We start from the raw sequence: 15088 nt of genomic DNA on the forward strand, positions 1-15088 counted from the left end.
GTTGGTGGCCAGGATGGAAACGACGTGGCCTGGCCTCGCCCTCCACCCGAGCAGGAATGTAAGAATGTGCGCCCCCCCCTCCTTGAATACCCCCACTGATGGGGAGCTCACTTCCTCTCCAGGGAAGCAGACAGAACCCCTCCCGGCGTCGGGCTGACGGCAGACTCCACCGTGCTGGCAACACCAGCGACGAGGACACCGGTTACGGTGCCGCCGCGGCACAGACCCCCCCCCCCCCCGACTCATCACAACGAGCACTTGCCACGAGTCCCGTCTGAAGCCCTGGGCACGAGCCATCTCGAAGGGCCATCTCGAGGACCCCGAGCCTGCTGCTACCTCCAGGCAAGGCAACGGAGGCTCAGGGAGGACGGGTGGGGGCCGGGGACTGGGCCGGGCTGGACCTCGAATGCCGCCTCCTCACAAGCGCCATGGGCCTGCCATCCCTCCGCCAGCCTTCCCGCCGCTGTGGACTGCTGCTTGTCTCCCGGCTCTCTGGTGACTCCCCCGGGGCAGAACCCCTCTGTCCTATCCGCCTTCCCCAGCTCCAGCACGGGGCCCGGCCCACATTCGGGAGCAGCTTAATAACCGTTAACAGGTGTCACTGGAGCTCCCCGAGGCCAGGACAGGAAACTGAGGCCCAGAACACTGACCGGGCTAACGTCAGCGAGGCTGCACTCGCCTCGGATCTAACCTGTCCTAACGACTCAGGGCCCTGCGGGGCTGGCTCGGTCTTCCGGCCAACCCCAGGAAGTAGGGGGGCACAGCCCGTGTGGTGGAGGACGACGAGAACCCCGACAGGCGAACGGGCGAGTGTGAGGCCCCTGGGCCACACGTGCCCTGGTGCTGCTGTGCTTGGACGGTTCGGAGGCTCTGTGGGAGAGGGGACTCCATGATTGCCGGTGCCGGCCACGGGCGGGAACTGGGGTCGGGGGGCTGGCTGTCAGGTTCCAGCAAACCCAGGCCTGGCCCACGCTGGGCGTCGTTCACACCGAAGACACCCCACGACGCAGCTCCACGAGTGGGGGGCCATTTTCTCCACTTCACCCGTAAGGAAACCGGCCTTGGGAAGGGGCGCCAAGCCGCCCCGAGGCCCTGGTGCCATGCTGGGCCAGTCTGCGAGCCCCACGCCACACGCGCGGCGCCGTGTGCTGGGGCGAAGCGCCGGGGACTCCAACGCTCGAGGACGGAACCGCGTGGTCGGCCACGGGCACCGGGCGGGGGGCTGCGCGCGGCCAGTCACGCCTGCCCCCGCACAGAACTGGCCGCCCCCTCCCGCTCTGGGGCTCGTCGCCCTGTCACCGGAGAGAGGAGGAGGTGCCCCCCGAGGCCACGCAGCCCGAGTTGCCGTCAGGCCCCTTACCTTTCTTGATCTTGGGGGCTGGGGTGATGGAGCTGCCGTTGGTGCTGGCGGCCAGGCCCAGGGAGGGCACGGGCAGCTTGGGCGAGGACAGCATGCCGTGGGCCCCGCCCGGCGAGCAGGCGTAGAGGCCGCCGAAGCCCTGGCGCCGGCCCTCGCGCCGGTTGCTGTCGATGGCGGCCTGCAGCTCGCTGGGGCTGCTCAGGCCGCGCTTCTCGCACTCGTAGGGGTACAGGTACTTCATGTACCTGCGGCAGGGGCGGGGTGACAGGCTGGCACCGGGGACGCCTCCCGCGGCGCCTCGCTGCCCTCAGCTGCGGCGGCTCCGCCCCCCGCGAGTCACGGGGGCCCGGGCCTCTGCCCCCGCCGCCCCCTCCGCAAACCCCCCCGCACCCGCCCGCGAAGCCCCCGCCCCGGCACTCACTGGGTGCGCAGGGTGAAGGCCGCGCTGGTGATGGACGTGGGCAGGTTGAGGCCCTTGGTGATCTCACGCCACAGCTTCTTGTTGATGACCTCCACCAGGCCCCCCTTCTCCGTCACCAGCACGTACAGCATGAACAGGTCGAGCACCTGCTTGGCCATGATGGGGATGCGGTTCACGGGCGTCCCTGCGGGGGAGGGGCAGGCCAGGGAGGCGGTGCTGTCACTGGGGCCGGAGCCCCCCGCGAGCAGACGCCAACTCTGTGGTCAACGCGCCGGTCCGGAGCGGCGTCCCCCCAATGGCCGTGTGAACGACAGGCCGCGTCACACTGTGTGGGGGACTGTCCAGGGCACTGTGGCCCCCCACCAGCTCGAGGCCAGGAGCACGCCCGTCCTGGTGACCACAGATGCCTCGGACATTTCCCAGTGTCCCCTGGGGGCGGGACCACCCCGGTGAGAACTCCACTGCCGAGCACTGGGCAGCTCTGCCTCAGTTTCCCTGCCCAGATCTGAGCTTGGGGGCGGGGGGCACGGGCAGGGAGATGGGGGGCCCAAGAGCTCAGCCTTCGTTCTTCCTACTTCCCTGCCAACCTCAACAGCTGCCAAAACAACTCCTGCGACCTGCCCTCCAGGTCCTGGGGGGTTTGCAGCTAGGGAGCGAGGGCCTGACCCTGCTGCTGACCCCTGAGAGGGCGGGTGGCGGGGGCGGGCGGCCCAGAAAGATGGGGCAGGGGGCTGGCCCAGGAAGGGAGCAGCTGCCCCCTGCCCACAAGTGAGCTCCCCTTCCTGTCTGCCTGACCCTCGAGGCCTCTGCACCCAGCCTCAGAGCCTTGGGCCTGCTGGCACCTCGCTGGCCAAGGGCAGCAAAGGCCCCATCTCACCTCTCTGCCCGGCAGGTGGACCCCAGGTTGGACGTCTGTGCCTCCCCTGGACCCGCCACCCCCCGTCCTGCCCGCACGAGGCCCCCCGTGCCCAGTCTGGCACGCAGCGAGCACTCAGTGAACGCAGGGAGGGCTGGCCGGCCACAGCCCAGCCCGAGGTGGGTGGACAGCCGGGGGAAAGGGCGTGAGTGGAGGAAGAAGCCGAGAGCCGGCCCCGGAGCCCAGCGGTGCCCCCCTGGCCCGCATCCCTGCTGCCGCCCCTGCCTGGCTGCTCGGGCCCTTCCTTCGCAGGTTGCAAAATCCCCACTGACCAGAGGAGGGGCCGGGGAGGAAGATGGACCTCAGCCTCCCACCCACCCAATTCCAATCCTCCCCACCCCCAGAGGGCGATGGAGAAAGCACCCCATGTCAGCACACCCAGCTGGGGGAAGTGGCCCCAGGGCCTGCCTGGCCCCCCCACTGGGACACGGGATTCAGGCTGCCCGGGGCCAGGGAGGGGAGAATTAAGGAATCCAGTGGAGTCTGTGGCAGGCGGGGCCTGGATGGATGTTTACAGAAGGAGGAGGACCAGGAGGGCAGGAGAGGCTCGGACTGAGGGTGGAGGGCGGGGCGGGCCCGGGGCCACAGGAGGGTGGGTGCGGGCGGGCCCCTCCCGCATTCTCTGTGGCCCTCGGAGTCCAGGGAAGGGGCTTGTGGGACACAGGACGTGGCGTCCAGGCTGGGAGGCGGGTGGGGCGGGTCTGGGGCCGGGTTCTGAGAGAAGCGTCGGGGTTCCCTGCCTCCTGCCCTACAGGAGCCGCTGGCTTGGTGAAGGACAGAGCTGGACACAGACCCTCGGACCCCTGTGTGGCCAGGGTCCGGCCCTGCTGTCTGGGTCCCCTGGCCTCTTCCACACACAGAGGGGACTCACAGCACTTCCTAGCACCCCTGGACACGCAATGCCTGGTCTGGGGCCAAATGGGTGGGCCATGGGCCATGAGGCTGAGCCCCAGGACAGGGGGTGGAGTAGGGGCTCGGTCGGGTGTGGACAGGCCGATAAAGAGGGGCCAAGGATCTCTCTGGCCACTTGGGGGGCAGCAGGCCTGGCTGGGCTGGACGATAACAGGGCAGGGGCCCTGGCCCAGAACGGGGTCTGCATTCCCCTGGCCCAGCACAGGAGGGGTTAACGCCCCTCTCATCTCCGGCCCTTGGCCCTTCCGGCCAGCCCGGGCTGGGCCTGTGTTTACAGAAGCTGAGGGAGGGAGGGAGGGGCCGGCAGGGGCCTGGACAAGGCGGCAGGGCCGGCCCCTGCGATGGCCCCCGGGTGGCCCCTGCCGCCCCATTCCTTCCTCCCTCTGTGGCTGAGGCCCCAGTGGGCCCTAATGACCCTCCAGAGGGCTGCCCAGGGCCAGAACCCCGCCCTGCGATGGGCACCCCACAGACAGACCTGCCTCTACCCTGTGGCACCTCCAAGTTGGGGGCGAGGCCCATGCGCGGCGACCTCTGGGGCCCCCTGGCTGACCCCCATCCCCTCTGAGCCTGGCTCGCCCCTAAGGACCGACACCCTCCAGTGTCGGGGCCTCGGTGTCCCCACCCGCACCAGCCCCCAGTCCCGTCACTGTTCCCAACGCCCAGACACCTCCTGGTGAGGCCCTGGTCAGCGACGGCCACACCGTAGACCGGGGGAAGGAGGGGACGGGCTGCAGAGCTGTCGGGCGGGCATCCTGCTGGCGCTCAGCACACGCGGCCCAGCACGCAGCATGATTTGGGCGCTGCCAACAGTGGGGACCGTGTGGCCCGTCTTATAGATGGGGTGAAGGACTGAGGTCCCAAGAATGCAGAAGGGGCCGGGGCATGACCAGGGCGCCTCTCTCAGTCCTGGTGCCTGCCCCCCCCGCCCCCCCGGGAGCCCTGCCCAGCTGCCATCGTAACCCGGGTCTCGGCAGTAAGGGCGAGAGCCACCCATTCTGGGCAGGGCCCCTCTGCCCCCCGACACCCGTGGCAGGAGCTGCCTCCTCTCCCCAGCAGACAGCTCTTGGATGCCTCCGGCCACGGAGAACTCACGGCCACTCTGACACGCCTGCCCCCTCCCACGGGCCCAGGGAGGAAGGGCCCGCCTCACCTCGCTTCTGCATGAAGCTGAAGAGGTCGTCCAGGAACTCCTTCCTCTTGGGGTCCCCATCCAGTTCGTAGAGCTATGAGGCAGGGAGGGGTCCGGTTAGTTGATGCCAGAGCCTGGCATGGGCACCACGGCCCCATCGCACGGAAGGCCACCTGAGGGGGTCATTGGCAGACACAGGTCCCGGGAAGCCCAAACCCATCTCTCCCCTGAGTCCACAGAGACACACACACACGAGGCTTCGGGGGGGGGGGGGCTTAAGCCCCCGAGGTGTGCCTTCCTGCAGCCCTGGGGCCCAAGGTCTGAGAGCAGGGCGTCACAGGGCCCCACGCCCTCCAGAGGCCCCAGGGGAGGTCCTGCCCGCCTCGCCCGGCTCCTGGGGGCCCCAGGCATCCCTGGGCTGCCGGCCACACCACCCTGGTCTCCGTCTGCACTGTCACGCAGCTCCTGGTCTGTGCCCAAACTCCCCTCCTTTCCCAGGCTACCTGTGGCTGGATTTAGAACCACCTCATCTCATGTCGATCCCTAATTGACGACATATCCACACAAGGTCCCATTCATGGGACCAGGGGGCAGGTCTTGAGTACGTTAGACGGCATCCACCCTGGCCATTGCCATCACGACGGCGGTGGGTGGAATCGCCCCGGCCCTGCCCTGCCAGTCACGCACACGCATCTGCCGCCGAGACACAACCCCATTTTGCAGATGGGGACACTGAGGCACAGAAGCAAGCAGACGACCAGAGCCCAGAACTACTGAGGAGCCTGGGCCTGACTCCGTCCTGGGTGTTGGCTGCCTGTCATCGCAGGAGGGAACCGGGCCACTGTCTGGGTCTGGGGGGGGTCTTCCCCTGCTTTGTGACCATCAGCTCCCAGGTGCTGGTGGGCAGGAAGCTGCAGAGATCATTAGGGAGCGAGGTGGTGGGGTGCAGCTGGGAAGGGGGCAACCTGGCAAGGAGAACAATGCAAACAGCAGGTTGGAAGTGGAGCTCCTGGGGCTGCACCCCGCAGCCTGCACTCCTGGGGGGGGGGGGGCTGGAAACCACCAATTAGCCCCAGCCGGGCTGCCTGGGAAGAATAATCCTTCATCAGGGCCCAAGAGTGTACCAACGCCCAGCCCAGCTCCTGCACATGACATCCTGGGGTCTGAGGGGGTGGTCATCGGGGCCGACCACCCCTCCCCTTCTGGCCCTTCTCTGAGCCTTGATTTCCTCATTTGAGCAACAGAGACAAAGTGGGGTCCACAGGGCAAGGACCAGGAGAGCCAGGAGCCTTTGTCTCCTCCATGCGGCCCAGCCAGGCTGGGCGGCCGCATTCCTGCGCTGATCTGTGGCGTCCAGAGAGGCCCGTACTTCCCCCTGCCGAGGGGTGTGGGTCTGCAGGTGGACCTTCCCGAGGCCGGGCTCAGGCCAGGCCGCCCTGCCCACACAGCAGCCCTTGCACGACCTGCCCCCGGCCCGCATCGGAGGGACGTGAGCGTCCACACACGCCCGGGCCCGGCCCGCAGCCCAGCAGGACAGCAGGTATGCGGCCCGCTTGGTCACCGGCATCTAGGAGGCGGCCAGGCTCAGGGCAGTGTGACGCGCACCCGACGCTCCTCTCCACGGCCAGGCCGGGCGGGGCAGAGGGCGAGCTCAGACAGACGAGGGTCGGCAGGGGTCCCACAGTCCGTCCATCTGGGGCCTCAGAGTGGGGCATTCTGCTGAAAGGGGTCTTTGCAGGAGTCATCAGCTGAGCTCACACTGGAGTAGACGGACGCCACTGTCCACCCCCATGTAAGGAGCGGACAGACACGGAGGAGCCACGTGAAGACAGAGGCGGAGACTGGGTGACCGCCCAGGGACACAGGCGCCCCTGAAGCTGGAAGAGGGAGGAAGGGCCTCCCTCCACCACCCAGGGGCCCTGCGACACCTTCGTCTGAGAGTCCAGTCCTCCAAATCGCAGGGAAAGAAAGTCCTGTTGTTTTAAGCTGCCCGGTGTGAGGTTCCTCGTCACAGCCGTCCCAGGGCACTTCCCTGGGGACCAGTGAAGCCCCGGCATCCCTGGCGAGGAGCAACATCTCTTCCTTTGAGATCCTGACCCAGACTGGGGGTGGGGGGCGCCCACCAGCCCCCAAGCCCTCAGCAGCCGCGTCTCTTGTGCAGTGAACACAACAGCTCCACCCCTGCACTGAGTACCGCCATGACCCCCGTATTCTGGGTGGGGAAACCGAGGCTCCGGGTGGAGACCAGCTGCCTGGTGACCCCTCGGCCGAGGTGGCTGGCTCGGCGGGGGACGGGGGGGAGTTAACCCTCAGGCCAAATGGCAGGGCTGGGGGGCTGTGCGAGGCCATAAAGGGCTGTGTGGCAGAGGTGGCCGTTTTAATGGCCGTTGCCCTGGGCAGCCGACAACAAAGCCGGGCAGTAAAGGCCGCCTCAGCTTTATGGGGCTCGGGCCCCGAGTTCCGCACCCCTGCGGCATGTGTCCCCGCCCTGGCCGGCCAGCTGGGACTGCCCACCGGGCTCCAGGGACGGCGGTGCTGGGGACGGTGTCAAGGCACCCCATGGCGGTGTCTAGGCCCCCCTTATGGGCCAGTGGGCCCAGCTTCCCGTCTTTGCAAGGCCTTCGAATGACACAGCTCAGCCATAACACCCCACGCCTGGGCCGCGGTCCCCCCGGGGCCTCTGGCTAGAACCCGGCCCCTCTCAGGCGGACCAGGAGGCACTGGAATCGGCCGCCTGCCATTCCCGGGGCCGGGAGCCCAGGCTGGACACTGGGCGAGACCTCCGGAAACCGGACCCTGGGCGGAAGGCCCGGATAAGGGCCCTCTCCCCGATTCCCCAGGGCCAGCGCAGGGAGCCGAACGCCGGGCGGCAGGCGCTCTGCCTCCCCCAGCCCGCGGCCTCAGCTCCAGCCTGGCTTCCCGCCCCCACCAGGCGACCCGCCCGCCTCTGCCCTGGCGGGTCCTCCCATGCCCAGCTCTGCCCCTCTGGCCTCCGCCTCCCGGGGCTCGGCTCGGCAAAGCCCACGCTGCGGTGGCGGCCGCAGCCCCCGCCCCGCCGAGCACTCTGCCCTCACGCTCCGCTGCCCTCGGGCCCGGGGCTGCCGTCCTCTGCCCCGGAGAGTTCTATCTGTCGCGTCTCCTGTGTCTAGAGGTGGGCGCCCAGCAGTGGCCGGCTGAACGGGCCGGGGACCCCCGTGCCACGTGAGGACGGTCGCTCGTCCCTCCGCGACCCCGGGCCCGGGCCGCACTAAGCCAGCTGCACCCAGCGTCCGGCCCGCTGGGTCCACGTCCTGGCCTGCGGCCCCGCCCCGCCCCGCCGTCCCCGGGTCTCTGTGAAAACTGGTTTCAGGACGGACACGCGGACGTGAGCACCGGGGTTGGAGGCGCCCGTGGGTGCTCAGAGACCGGACACGCGGACGTGAGCACCGGGGTTGGAGGCGCCCGTGGGTGCTCAGAGACCGGACACGCGGACGTGAGCACCGAGGTTGGAGGCACCCGTGGGTGCTCAGAGACGCACCGCAGGATCTCCGTGACACACCCGCCCCTCGCCCCTTCGCCCGTGTGGCTGCAGGGGCGTCCCCACCAGCGGTGGAGTCCACCACGGGACCGACCCCCCCTCCCTAGCACCACCCACTTTGCAGAAGGGGAAACTGAGGCCCAGAGCGAGTGGGGCCGAGCAGCCAGAGAGGCTTGTCCAGGCAGCCTGCGCCCCCCGCCCCCCGCCGCCCAGCTCCCCCTGGCCCTGCGCTGCAGCCCTCGGTCCCCCTCCTGGGACGCCTCCCCCACCTCTGCGGTCTCTTCCTCCTGCCCAAACGTCACCGTCATGGGGAGCAGCCCCCGAGCCCCCCTTGCCCTCCGACACCTTCGTCCGTTTCGTCCTGAGCACTCTGCGCGGAGGCTCAGGCCACACGCGGGTTTCCCGGTGGACGACGGACGCCTCCAGCAGCCGGTGCACAAACGCCCATGGCCCAGCCCGCGGGTGTGGGGGAGGGGCGGAGGTGCTGGGGGCACGAGGGACACGGAGGGGCGTCCCCTCCAGGAGGGGCCACAGAGGAGGAAGCAAAGAGGGCTCGGGGCTCAGGCAGGAGAGGGAGGGGCAGTGCGGTATCCACCCCCACCCCAAGGGCCTGGTGGGCAAACAGGAAATTCTTGTTTGTGGCCAAACGGTCAGCATTCTCCCGCTGGAGCTGGTTCTGCTGCTGACCAGGCTCAGGTGAGCCCCAGAGTTGAGGGGTTCTCTGGCGCTAGGAAGCTCACCCCTGGTGTGGGACCCCTCCCTGGCCCACCAGCCCAAAAGGCCACTGCAGCCACCAACAAATCCACCACCCACATGTTTGGGGAGTGCTGCCAGGGCCCACCACACAGGAGGCCCCCTCCCCAGCACCAGTGGGCCCGCTGAAGGTCACAGCACCAGAAGGCTCCGCCCGGGCGCCAGGCACCAGTTCCCAGCCTGCCACGGGGGGCCCAGGGGCGGTGTCGGGCCTTGAGGGGCCCAGGCTATAAAGGAGCCGCTCACAGGGCCCCCAGCAGGACTTTGTTCCCTAACGGTATCTGCTCAGGCACCCTCCCGCCCCCCAGGTGGCTCCAAAGTCCACAGGGCCCCACCTCGGGATGAGGCCACCGGGCCAGCGGGGGCACCCCAGGAGTGAAGCTGCTGTCCTTGAAGGCAGAGAGGACCGAACTGGGAAAACCCAGAAACCAGGGTCTGGGGAGCGGCGAGCCCCGAGCCACCGAGAAGGACGACGTCCCCCTGGCAAACGGGCACGGGAGAGACACCCCAGCCGGCAAAGCCTCCCTAAAAAGGCACGTTTCTGTGCCACCCACTACAGCCCATGGGCGGCCACAGAAGCATGTCTTTCTCCCTGGCCAGAAATAGGCCGGCGGACACACAGCCCGGGTGGGAACGGACCTCGCTGGCCGCGCTGTGCGCCCAGGGGCCTCCCGGGGGGTCCTGGGCCACTGAGGGTCAGAGGAGAGGACAGACACCAGGGCCGCGGGCCCGGGGACGACGCTGGAACCCTGGCGGGCCCCGGGAGCCTGCCGGCGGGGCCGGGCGTGGCCGGGCTGCTGGAAGGCTCACGCTCCTGCTTTCCCCGAATCTCTGAAAGTCACAGAGCGCGGAGTTCACCGTCTTAGAGTAAACAGTCTGGTGCCTTTCGGCGCGTTCGCGATGCTGGGCAACGGCCTCCTCTAATTCCAGAACATTCCACCGCCCCTCCCCCTCTCCAGCCCGACACCTGGAACCCGCTTCCGGTCTGTGCACGTGCCTGGATGGTGCACGTAACAGAGCCGCGGGCCACGGGCCCTGTGTGTCCGGCGGCTCTGCCGAGCGCCACGTGTCCAGGTCGGTCCGCGCCAGGACAAGTGTCGGCGCCTGCCCCGCCACCGCCCCGCGTGGACGGGCCGTGTGCGTCCAGCCCCCGCTCACGATGCTCGGCTGCGTCCCATTTTGGCCGCCGTGAACCAGGTGCACACGAGGTCACCTGCAGTTTGACGGCTTTTGGATTCTGAGTAGGAATCAATTCAACGTAACTCCTAGCGCAACGGGGACCGAGGGCAGACGAGGCAGGGGAGGCGGCGGCTGGCCCTGACCCCCTGACCCCCAGGCCTCACGACACCCAGGGGCCACCGGGGTGGTCGTGACACTCGCTCCTCGCAGCCCCCCAGGCCCTACCATCCTCCCCTGCTCCTGCGCTGCCGGTGACAGCTCTCAGGAGAAAAAGCAGGGACTTCCAGGCTGCCGGGCCCACGTGGCCCGGTGGCCGTCCCACGTCCCTCACTGGCTCCAGCCATGCCCGGTCCTGCCCTGCGGCCTTTGTACCTGCTGGTCCCTCCACCTGGAGTCCCTCACGCCCACTCTGAGCCTCCCTCATGCCTGTAGCTCTGAGCCCCAGAACCAGGGCCGTGCCCCCAAGAGCACCAGCAACTGCCGGGGTCACGTGACTGTGCCATGATTTGGAGCTGACTTCTTTCCGTCTTTCTCCCCACCAAGGGCAGGATCAGGGCCCATGGGTGCCGGGCACAGACCCTGGCATGTGGCAGGCGCCTGCCCATGAAGGAACGGGGGAGCATGCACACTTGGGCCCGGCCTGCTGCCCCCTCCCCGCCCACCGCCGATAACGCCCCTCCTCTCGTTATCGGGCTGGTGAGGCCCCTTGCTGTTGCTGGGATGACTCAGCGCTCAAGGCCGTTGTGGGGCCCCAGGTGGGCCGGGAGCAGCGTCCCTGGGGGCCCCCAGGCTCTCCCATTCACAGAAACACCCACGGCTGCCGGAGGGCGGGGTGGGGGCGGCACCCCGCAGTCTCCCCATGGCCTTCCTGGCCATGTGCTCAGGGAAACTGAGACAGGCAGCAGGCTTCCCTGCCTGGCTGGTGACGAAGCCTCACACCAACCACCTGCCAAGCCTTGATCCAACTGTTTCTTAGTGCAGAGCCTGAAGGCATGGTCTCCCCCTCCCCGCACAGACCCCAAGCATGGACAGACAGACGGACAATGGGATGAAGTCCATAGGGCTCCTCCGTGGCGCTGTGAGAGGCGGTCAGCTGGTGTCTGGACCCTCCCTGTCTGCACCCCGGGCCTCGGTTTACCTGTTGTGGGCACAGGGGCTCCGGTCAGGAAGCCATGGCCATGGCCTTCCCCCTGGATCCAAGGGCAGCAAGACCAGGCCCCAGGCCGGCCAGGCAGGCATCCGGGGTTCTGAGGTTGAGGGGTTTTTTTCCTGTTCGGGAAACTCCCAGGATGCAGCTCAGAGAATGTGCAGACCAATGAGGGCGGCCGGCTCACAAGGTTTTGCCCAGGACAGCCCGGCCCGCAGCCGCCACTGAGCTGGACGCTGGGGACCCAGACGCCCCAAGGGGCCCATGGCCAGAGCATGGGGGTCCGCTGAAACTGGGCGTGCCTCGGGCGGGGTGGGGGGGGCAGGGGCGCACGCCGCCGGCACCTGGCAGGGGCCCCGCCCAGGACCGAGGGACCCCAGGCCCTCCCCGGGAACCGCCCTCAGGCACCTGACCTCGAGGGTGCCCGGCCGGCCTTTCAGTTCCTGTCAGCGCTCCAGCCGGGGCCCCTCGCGCAGATGCTGCCGGCGGGCGCCCTGGGGATTGGGGAAGTGATTCTGGGCAGGGCAGAGACATCTGCCGCCGGGGCCCCCACACGCCCGCCCACGTGGGTTCCCCCTCTGGAAGGACACAGCATCCCCACCCACAACACGGATATTAATAAAAAGCTCCAGAAACGAGTCACGGAACCTAAGACTCCGAGGGTACGCACATCTCCCTGGATTTCCGGAGCGAGAGGTTTGGGGGCAGGGCCCCAACGCTAAACCGCAGCCCCCCCAACCCTCGGCTGGACTTTCCTGGGGCCACGGGGTGTCCAGGTGGGGAACAGGCGTGCGTGGGAAGGGCCGGCTCCAGAAACGTGGTTTCGGGGCAGCGAGAGGAACCGCCTCGGTGGCAGGCCAAGGCCAGTCACCTCCCAGACCCACGTCACGGCGGGGACGGGGACCAGCAGAGCGCGTCTGGGACGTGGAGCAGGGGAGCGAGGCATCGTCCCACGCTGCCGCACAGCGGCATGCACACACCCGGGAGCCCCTCACCCAGCCTGGCCCCGAGCTGAGCAGTAGCCACATGGGACCCCGTTTCACAGACGGGGAGATGGAGACCAAGAGGAAGCCAGCCAGGCCGAGCCCCTCAGCACCCCGGAAGGACCCCCAGCCGTGGCCTTACCAGCCCTGACGCATCAGGCAGACAAAGGCCTCAGGGCCAGATGCCCCCTAACCCTGACCTGCTCCCCGCCCCCAGCAGTTACTAAGCGGAGGGTTCACACTGCTCTTGGGGGTCCTGGGCCCCCACAACCCCAACACTGCAGCCTCATGGTCTCGCCAGACCACCAGCTCGGGGATGCCTCAGGTCCAGGCCCTGTGCCCAGCGCCTGGCACCTGTCCTGGGGTCCCCTGGGGTTCCCTACGGACGAGCCCAGGCAGCCCCGGAGTGAACCGGGGGGGGGGGGCTCTCCTCAGAAAGGCCCGCCGGGCCGGGGGCGAGGTCCCTGTCACTCCAGCCCAGGTTCTCTGAACGGCCAAGCCGACCGGGTCCCCATGTCAGAGGCAGGCGGCAAGGCTCCCACGCGGGTGTCCCAAGGGAGGGACTCTGGGCCAGGCACACCCACGGGAGGGAGCTGCTGCCAGGCCCCAGGCTGAGGGCAGGAGTGCAGGAGATGCCTGGGGGTGGCCGGCAGCCTCGGGGGGCCACCCAAGCCCACCTCCCAGGAGACACCCCCGGGGAAACTCGCTCTCAGGGAGACACAGAGCAGGCGGGGAGACGCCGGCTGGGCGGCCCCAGCGGGCACGCAGTGGACGCCCGCCACGTCGTCCTCCAGAACAGCAGGCACTGACCGCCGCCAAAAGCCGTGGCGGTGACCGGCCGACACCGGCCACCTGCGCCCCAGCGCGGCCGGGCTCCACCCTGCGCGGGGATCGCGAGGCAACCAGCACCGCAGAGCCCTCAGGCCCCACTTCCCTTCCAAGAATCGAGCTCCCGTCCGCAGATGCGTGGCCTGACTTAAGGGCACAGGGAGGCACAGGGAGGGCCGGGCAGGCCCCGGCCGGGCGCAGAGCCAGCTGGGGCAGGGGCCGCCGCCGGGCCGGGCAGGCGTGGCACCGAGCCTGCGCTCGCCCGTCCACAGGGCGCCCGGTGGGGCGGGGCCAGCCGCCACCCCTAGGAAAGTGGCAGTTGAGGAGGAATTATAGGGTGATGTGGTGGGGGGCGGGGGGAGGTACAGAGACGGGGAGGTGTCAGGAACAGGCCCGCGGCAGGGCTCCAGGGGAGAGTCTCCGAGCTGGCTGCAGATGGAGGCTGAGGTGAAGGACAGAAAGAAGGGGTGGCTGGCCCCCACCAGGTCCAAAGTGGGGAGCCCATGGCATTGGGGTCCAGGGGCCAGGCAGGTGTCCCCCTGGATGACAGAAGATCACATTTGTGTCAACGGCCTCGTGCTCTATGCGGGGTGAGGATTTGGGGGTGCACAGCCTGACAAGGCAGAGGCCATGGTGGCCATGGGGGCCCTCAGAGACCCCTCACACATGGTACAGAAAGAGGAAGTGACGGACCCAGGGCCCACAGCCACTCCCGCTCTCTCCATCCTGGCCAGAGATGCCAGACAACCCCCCGACACTGGCAAGGCTCACGCACAAGCCCCGAGAGTCCTCAGCAAGCAAAAACCCTGGACCACCTGTCCCACCCCAAGGCAGCCACATGACCTCACACCAACCCTCCCACCTGTCCAGAGGCCCCTGACCCTCCTGATGTCCATGGCCCTGCCCCCCTAACGTGGCCTCCAGGGCACACACGGACACGCCTGTCCACTCAGACACAGCCGCACAAACAGACACACCCCAGCTCCAGATAATGGCCCAGACAGCCTGCCCAGCCCACTGCCCCACCCCCCACGCTGCCAACAGGACTGCAGCCACTGTCTGCTTTGCTCACAGACGCGGCCCCAGGGCCGGGGACAGTGGTAAGCACCGCAGGCACCCCGGACGTACCGCAGAAGGACCAGGCTCAGACGCATGTGTGTGGGCGCAGAGCCCGGCAGGCTTCCTGCCCCGGACCAGTCACTGAAGCAGAGTCCGTGGCTGGTGGGGGCCGGGGCCACCCACGTCGTGTGCCCGGTGGGTCCTGGGCTCCACGAAGTGCCCACACTGCCCAGCCTCGAGTCAGAGCCCTCACCCTCCGCAGGCTTTGAATTATCTCCTGGGCGGCGGGGACAAAGTGACAGACTCGGAGCCACCTACTCCCGGTTCTGGGACCAGACGTGTGAGAGCCAGGTGTGGTGGGGCCACGCTCCCTCCCGAGGCCCAGGGGAGGGTCCTTCCCGCCTCTCCCAGCTCCTGGAGGCTGCAGTGCCCCTGGGCTGGTGGCCACGTCGTTGCCCTGGCCCCCGCCTCCTCCTCTGCACGGCCACGTCCCTGTGTTGTGTGCACATCTCCTAACAAGGTCCCCCTTCTTCAGCGTGACCCCTTAACTGACACCATGGGCAAAGAGCCCACTTCAGCCTAAGGACCCATGCTGTGGCTCTGGATCAGGGGGACAGTGCTCGCCCTGAGGGGTCTCTCCCTGAACGCGGGCCTGCTTCTCTGCTTCTTCCCCATCGTCTGTGTCCGGAGACCACGGGGCCCGCAGGGGTGGCGGGTGGCTGACTCTGCACCCGCCCTGCCGCCCACCCCCGGCCCCTCGAGACCCTGCTGGCCCTGACCACAGGACAAGGTCTCGCCCGAGCTGGGGCCTTCAATAGACAGATCGGTTACCGTTTAACCCCGTGACCCCCAATTGTCCTCTGGCCGCGTGCAGCCAGGCGGGC

General features: G+C 68.5%; 2 protein-coding genes across 6 annotated transcripts in view; both read right to left on the reverse strand.

The window, feature by feature from the left end:
• The window catches only part of ARID3A (AT-rich interaction domain 3A), a 32294-nt gene that overhangs the window by 4978 nt on the left and 12228 nt on the right, over positions 1 to 15088 (reverse strand). For all 5 annotated transcript variants that reach the window (XM_016126665.2, XM_036234251.1, XM_036234250.1 and 2 more), the window contains exons 4-6: positions 4760 to 4832; positions 1782 to 1965; positions 1361 to 1605 (exon numbers count right to left, since the gene is read on the reverse strand). In XM_016126665.2, the coding sequence (XP_015982151.2) occupies positions 1361 to 1605; positions 1782 to 1965; positions 4760 to 4832 (502 nt within the window). The remainder of the gene's footprint in view (positions 1 to 1360; positions 1606 to 1781; positions 1966 to 4759; positions 4833 to 15088) is intronic.
• On the reverse strand, positions 4833 to 7605 carry LOC107500937. Its single transcript, XM_016126666.2, is given in 3 exon segments — positions 4833 to 5596; positions 5598 to 5748; positions 5992 to 7605. Coding segments are annotated over 3 exon segments (717 nt in total). The 5' UTR covers positions 6306 to 7605; the 3' UTR covers positions 4833 to 5344.

This window comes from Rousettus aegyptiacus, unplaced genomic scaffold (assembly GCF_014176215.1).
Source record: "Rousettus aegyptiacus isolate mRouAeg1 unplaced genomic scaffold, mRouAeg1.p scaffold_m13_p_16, whole genome shotgun sequence".
NCBI classification, from domain to species: domain Eukaryota; kingdom Metazoa; phylum Chordata; class Mammalia; order Chiroptera; family Pteropodidae; genus Rousettus; species Rousettus aegyptiacus.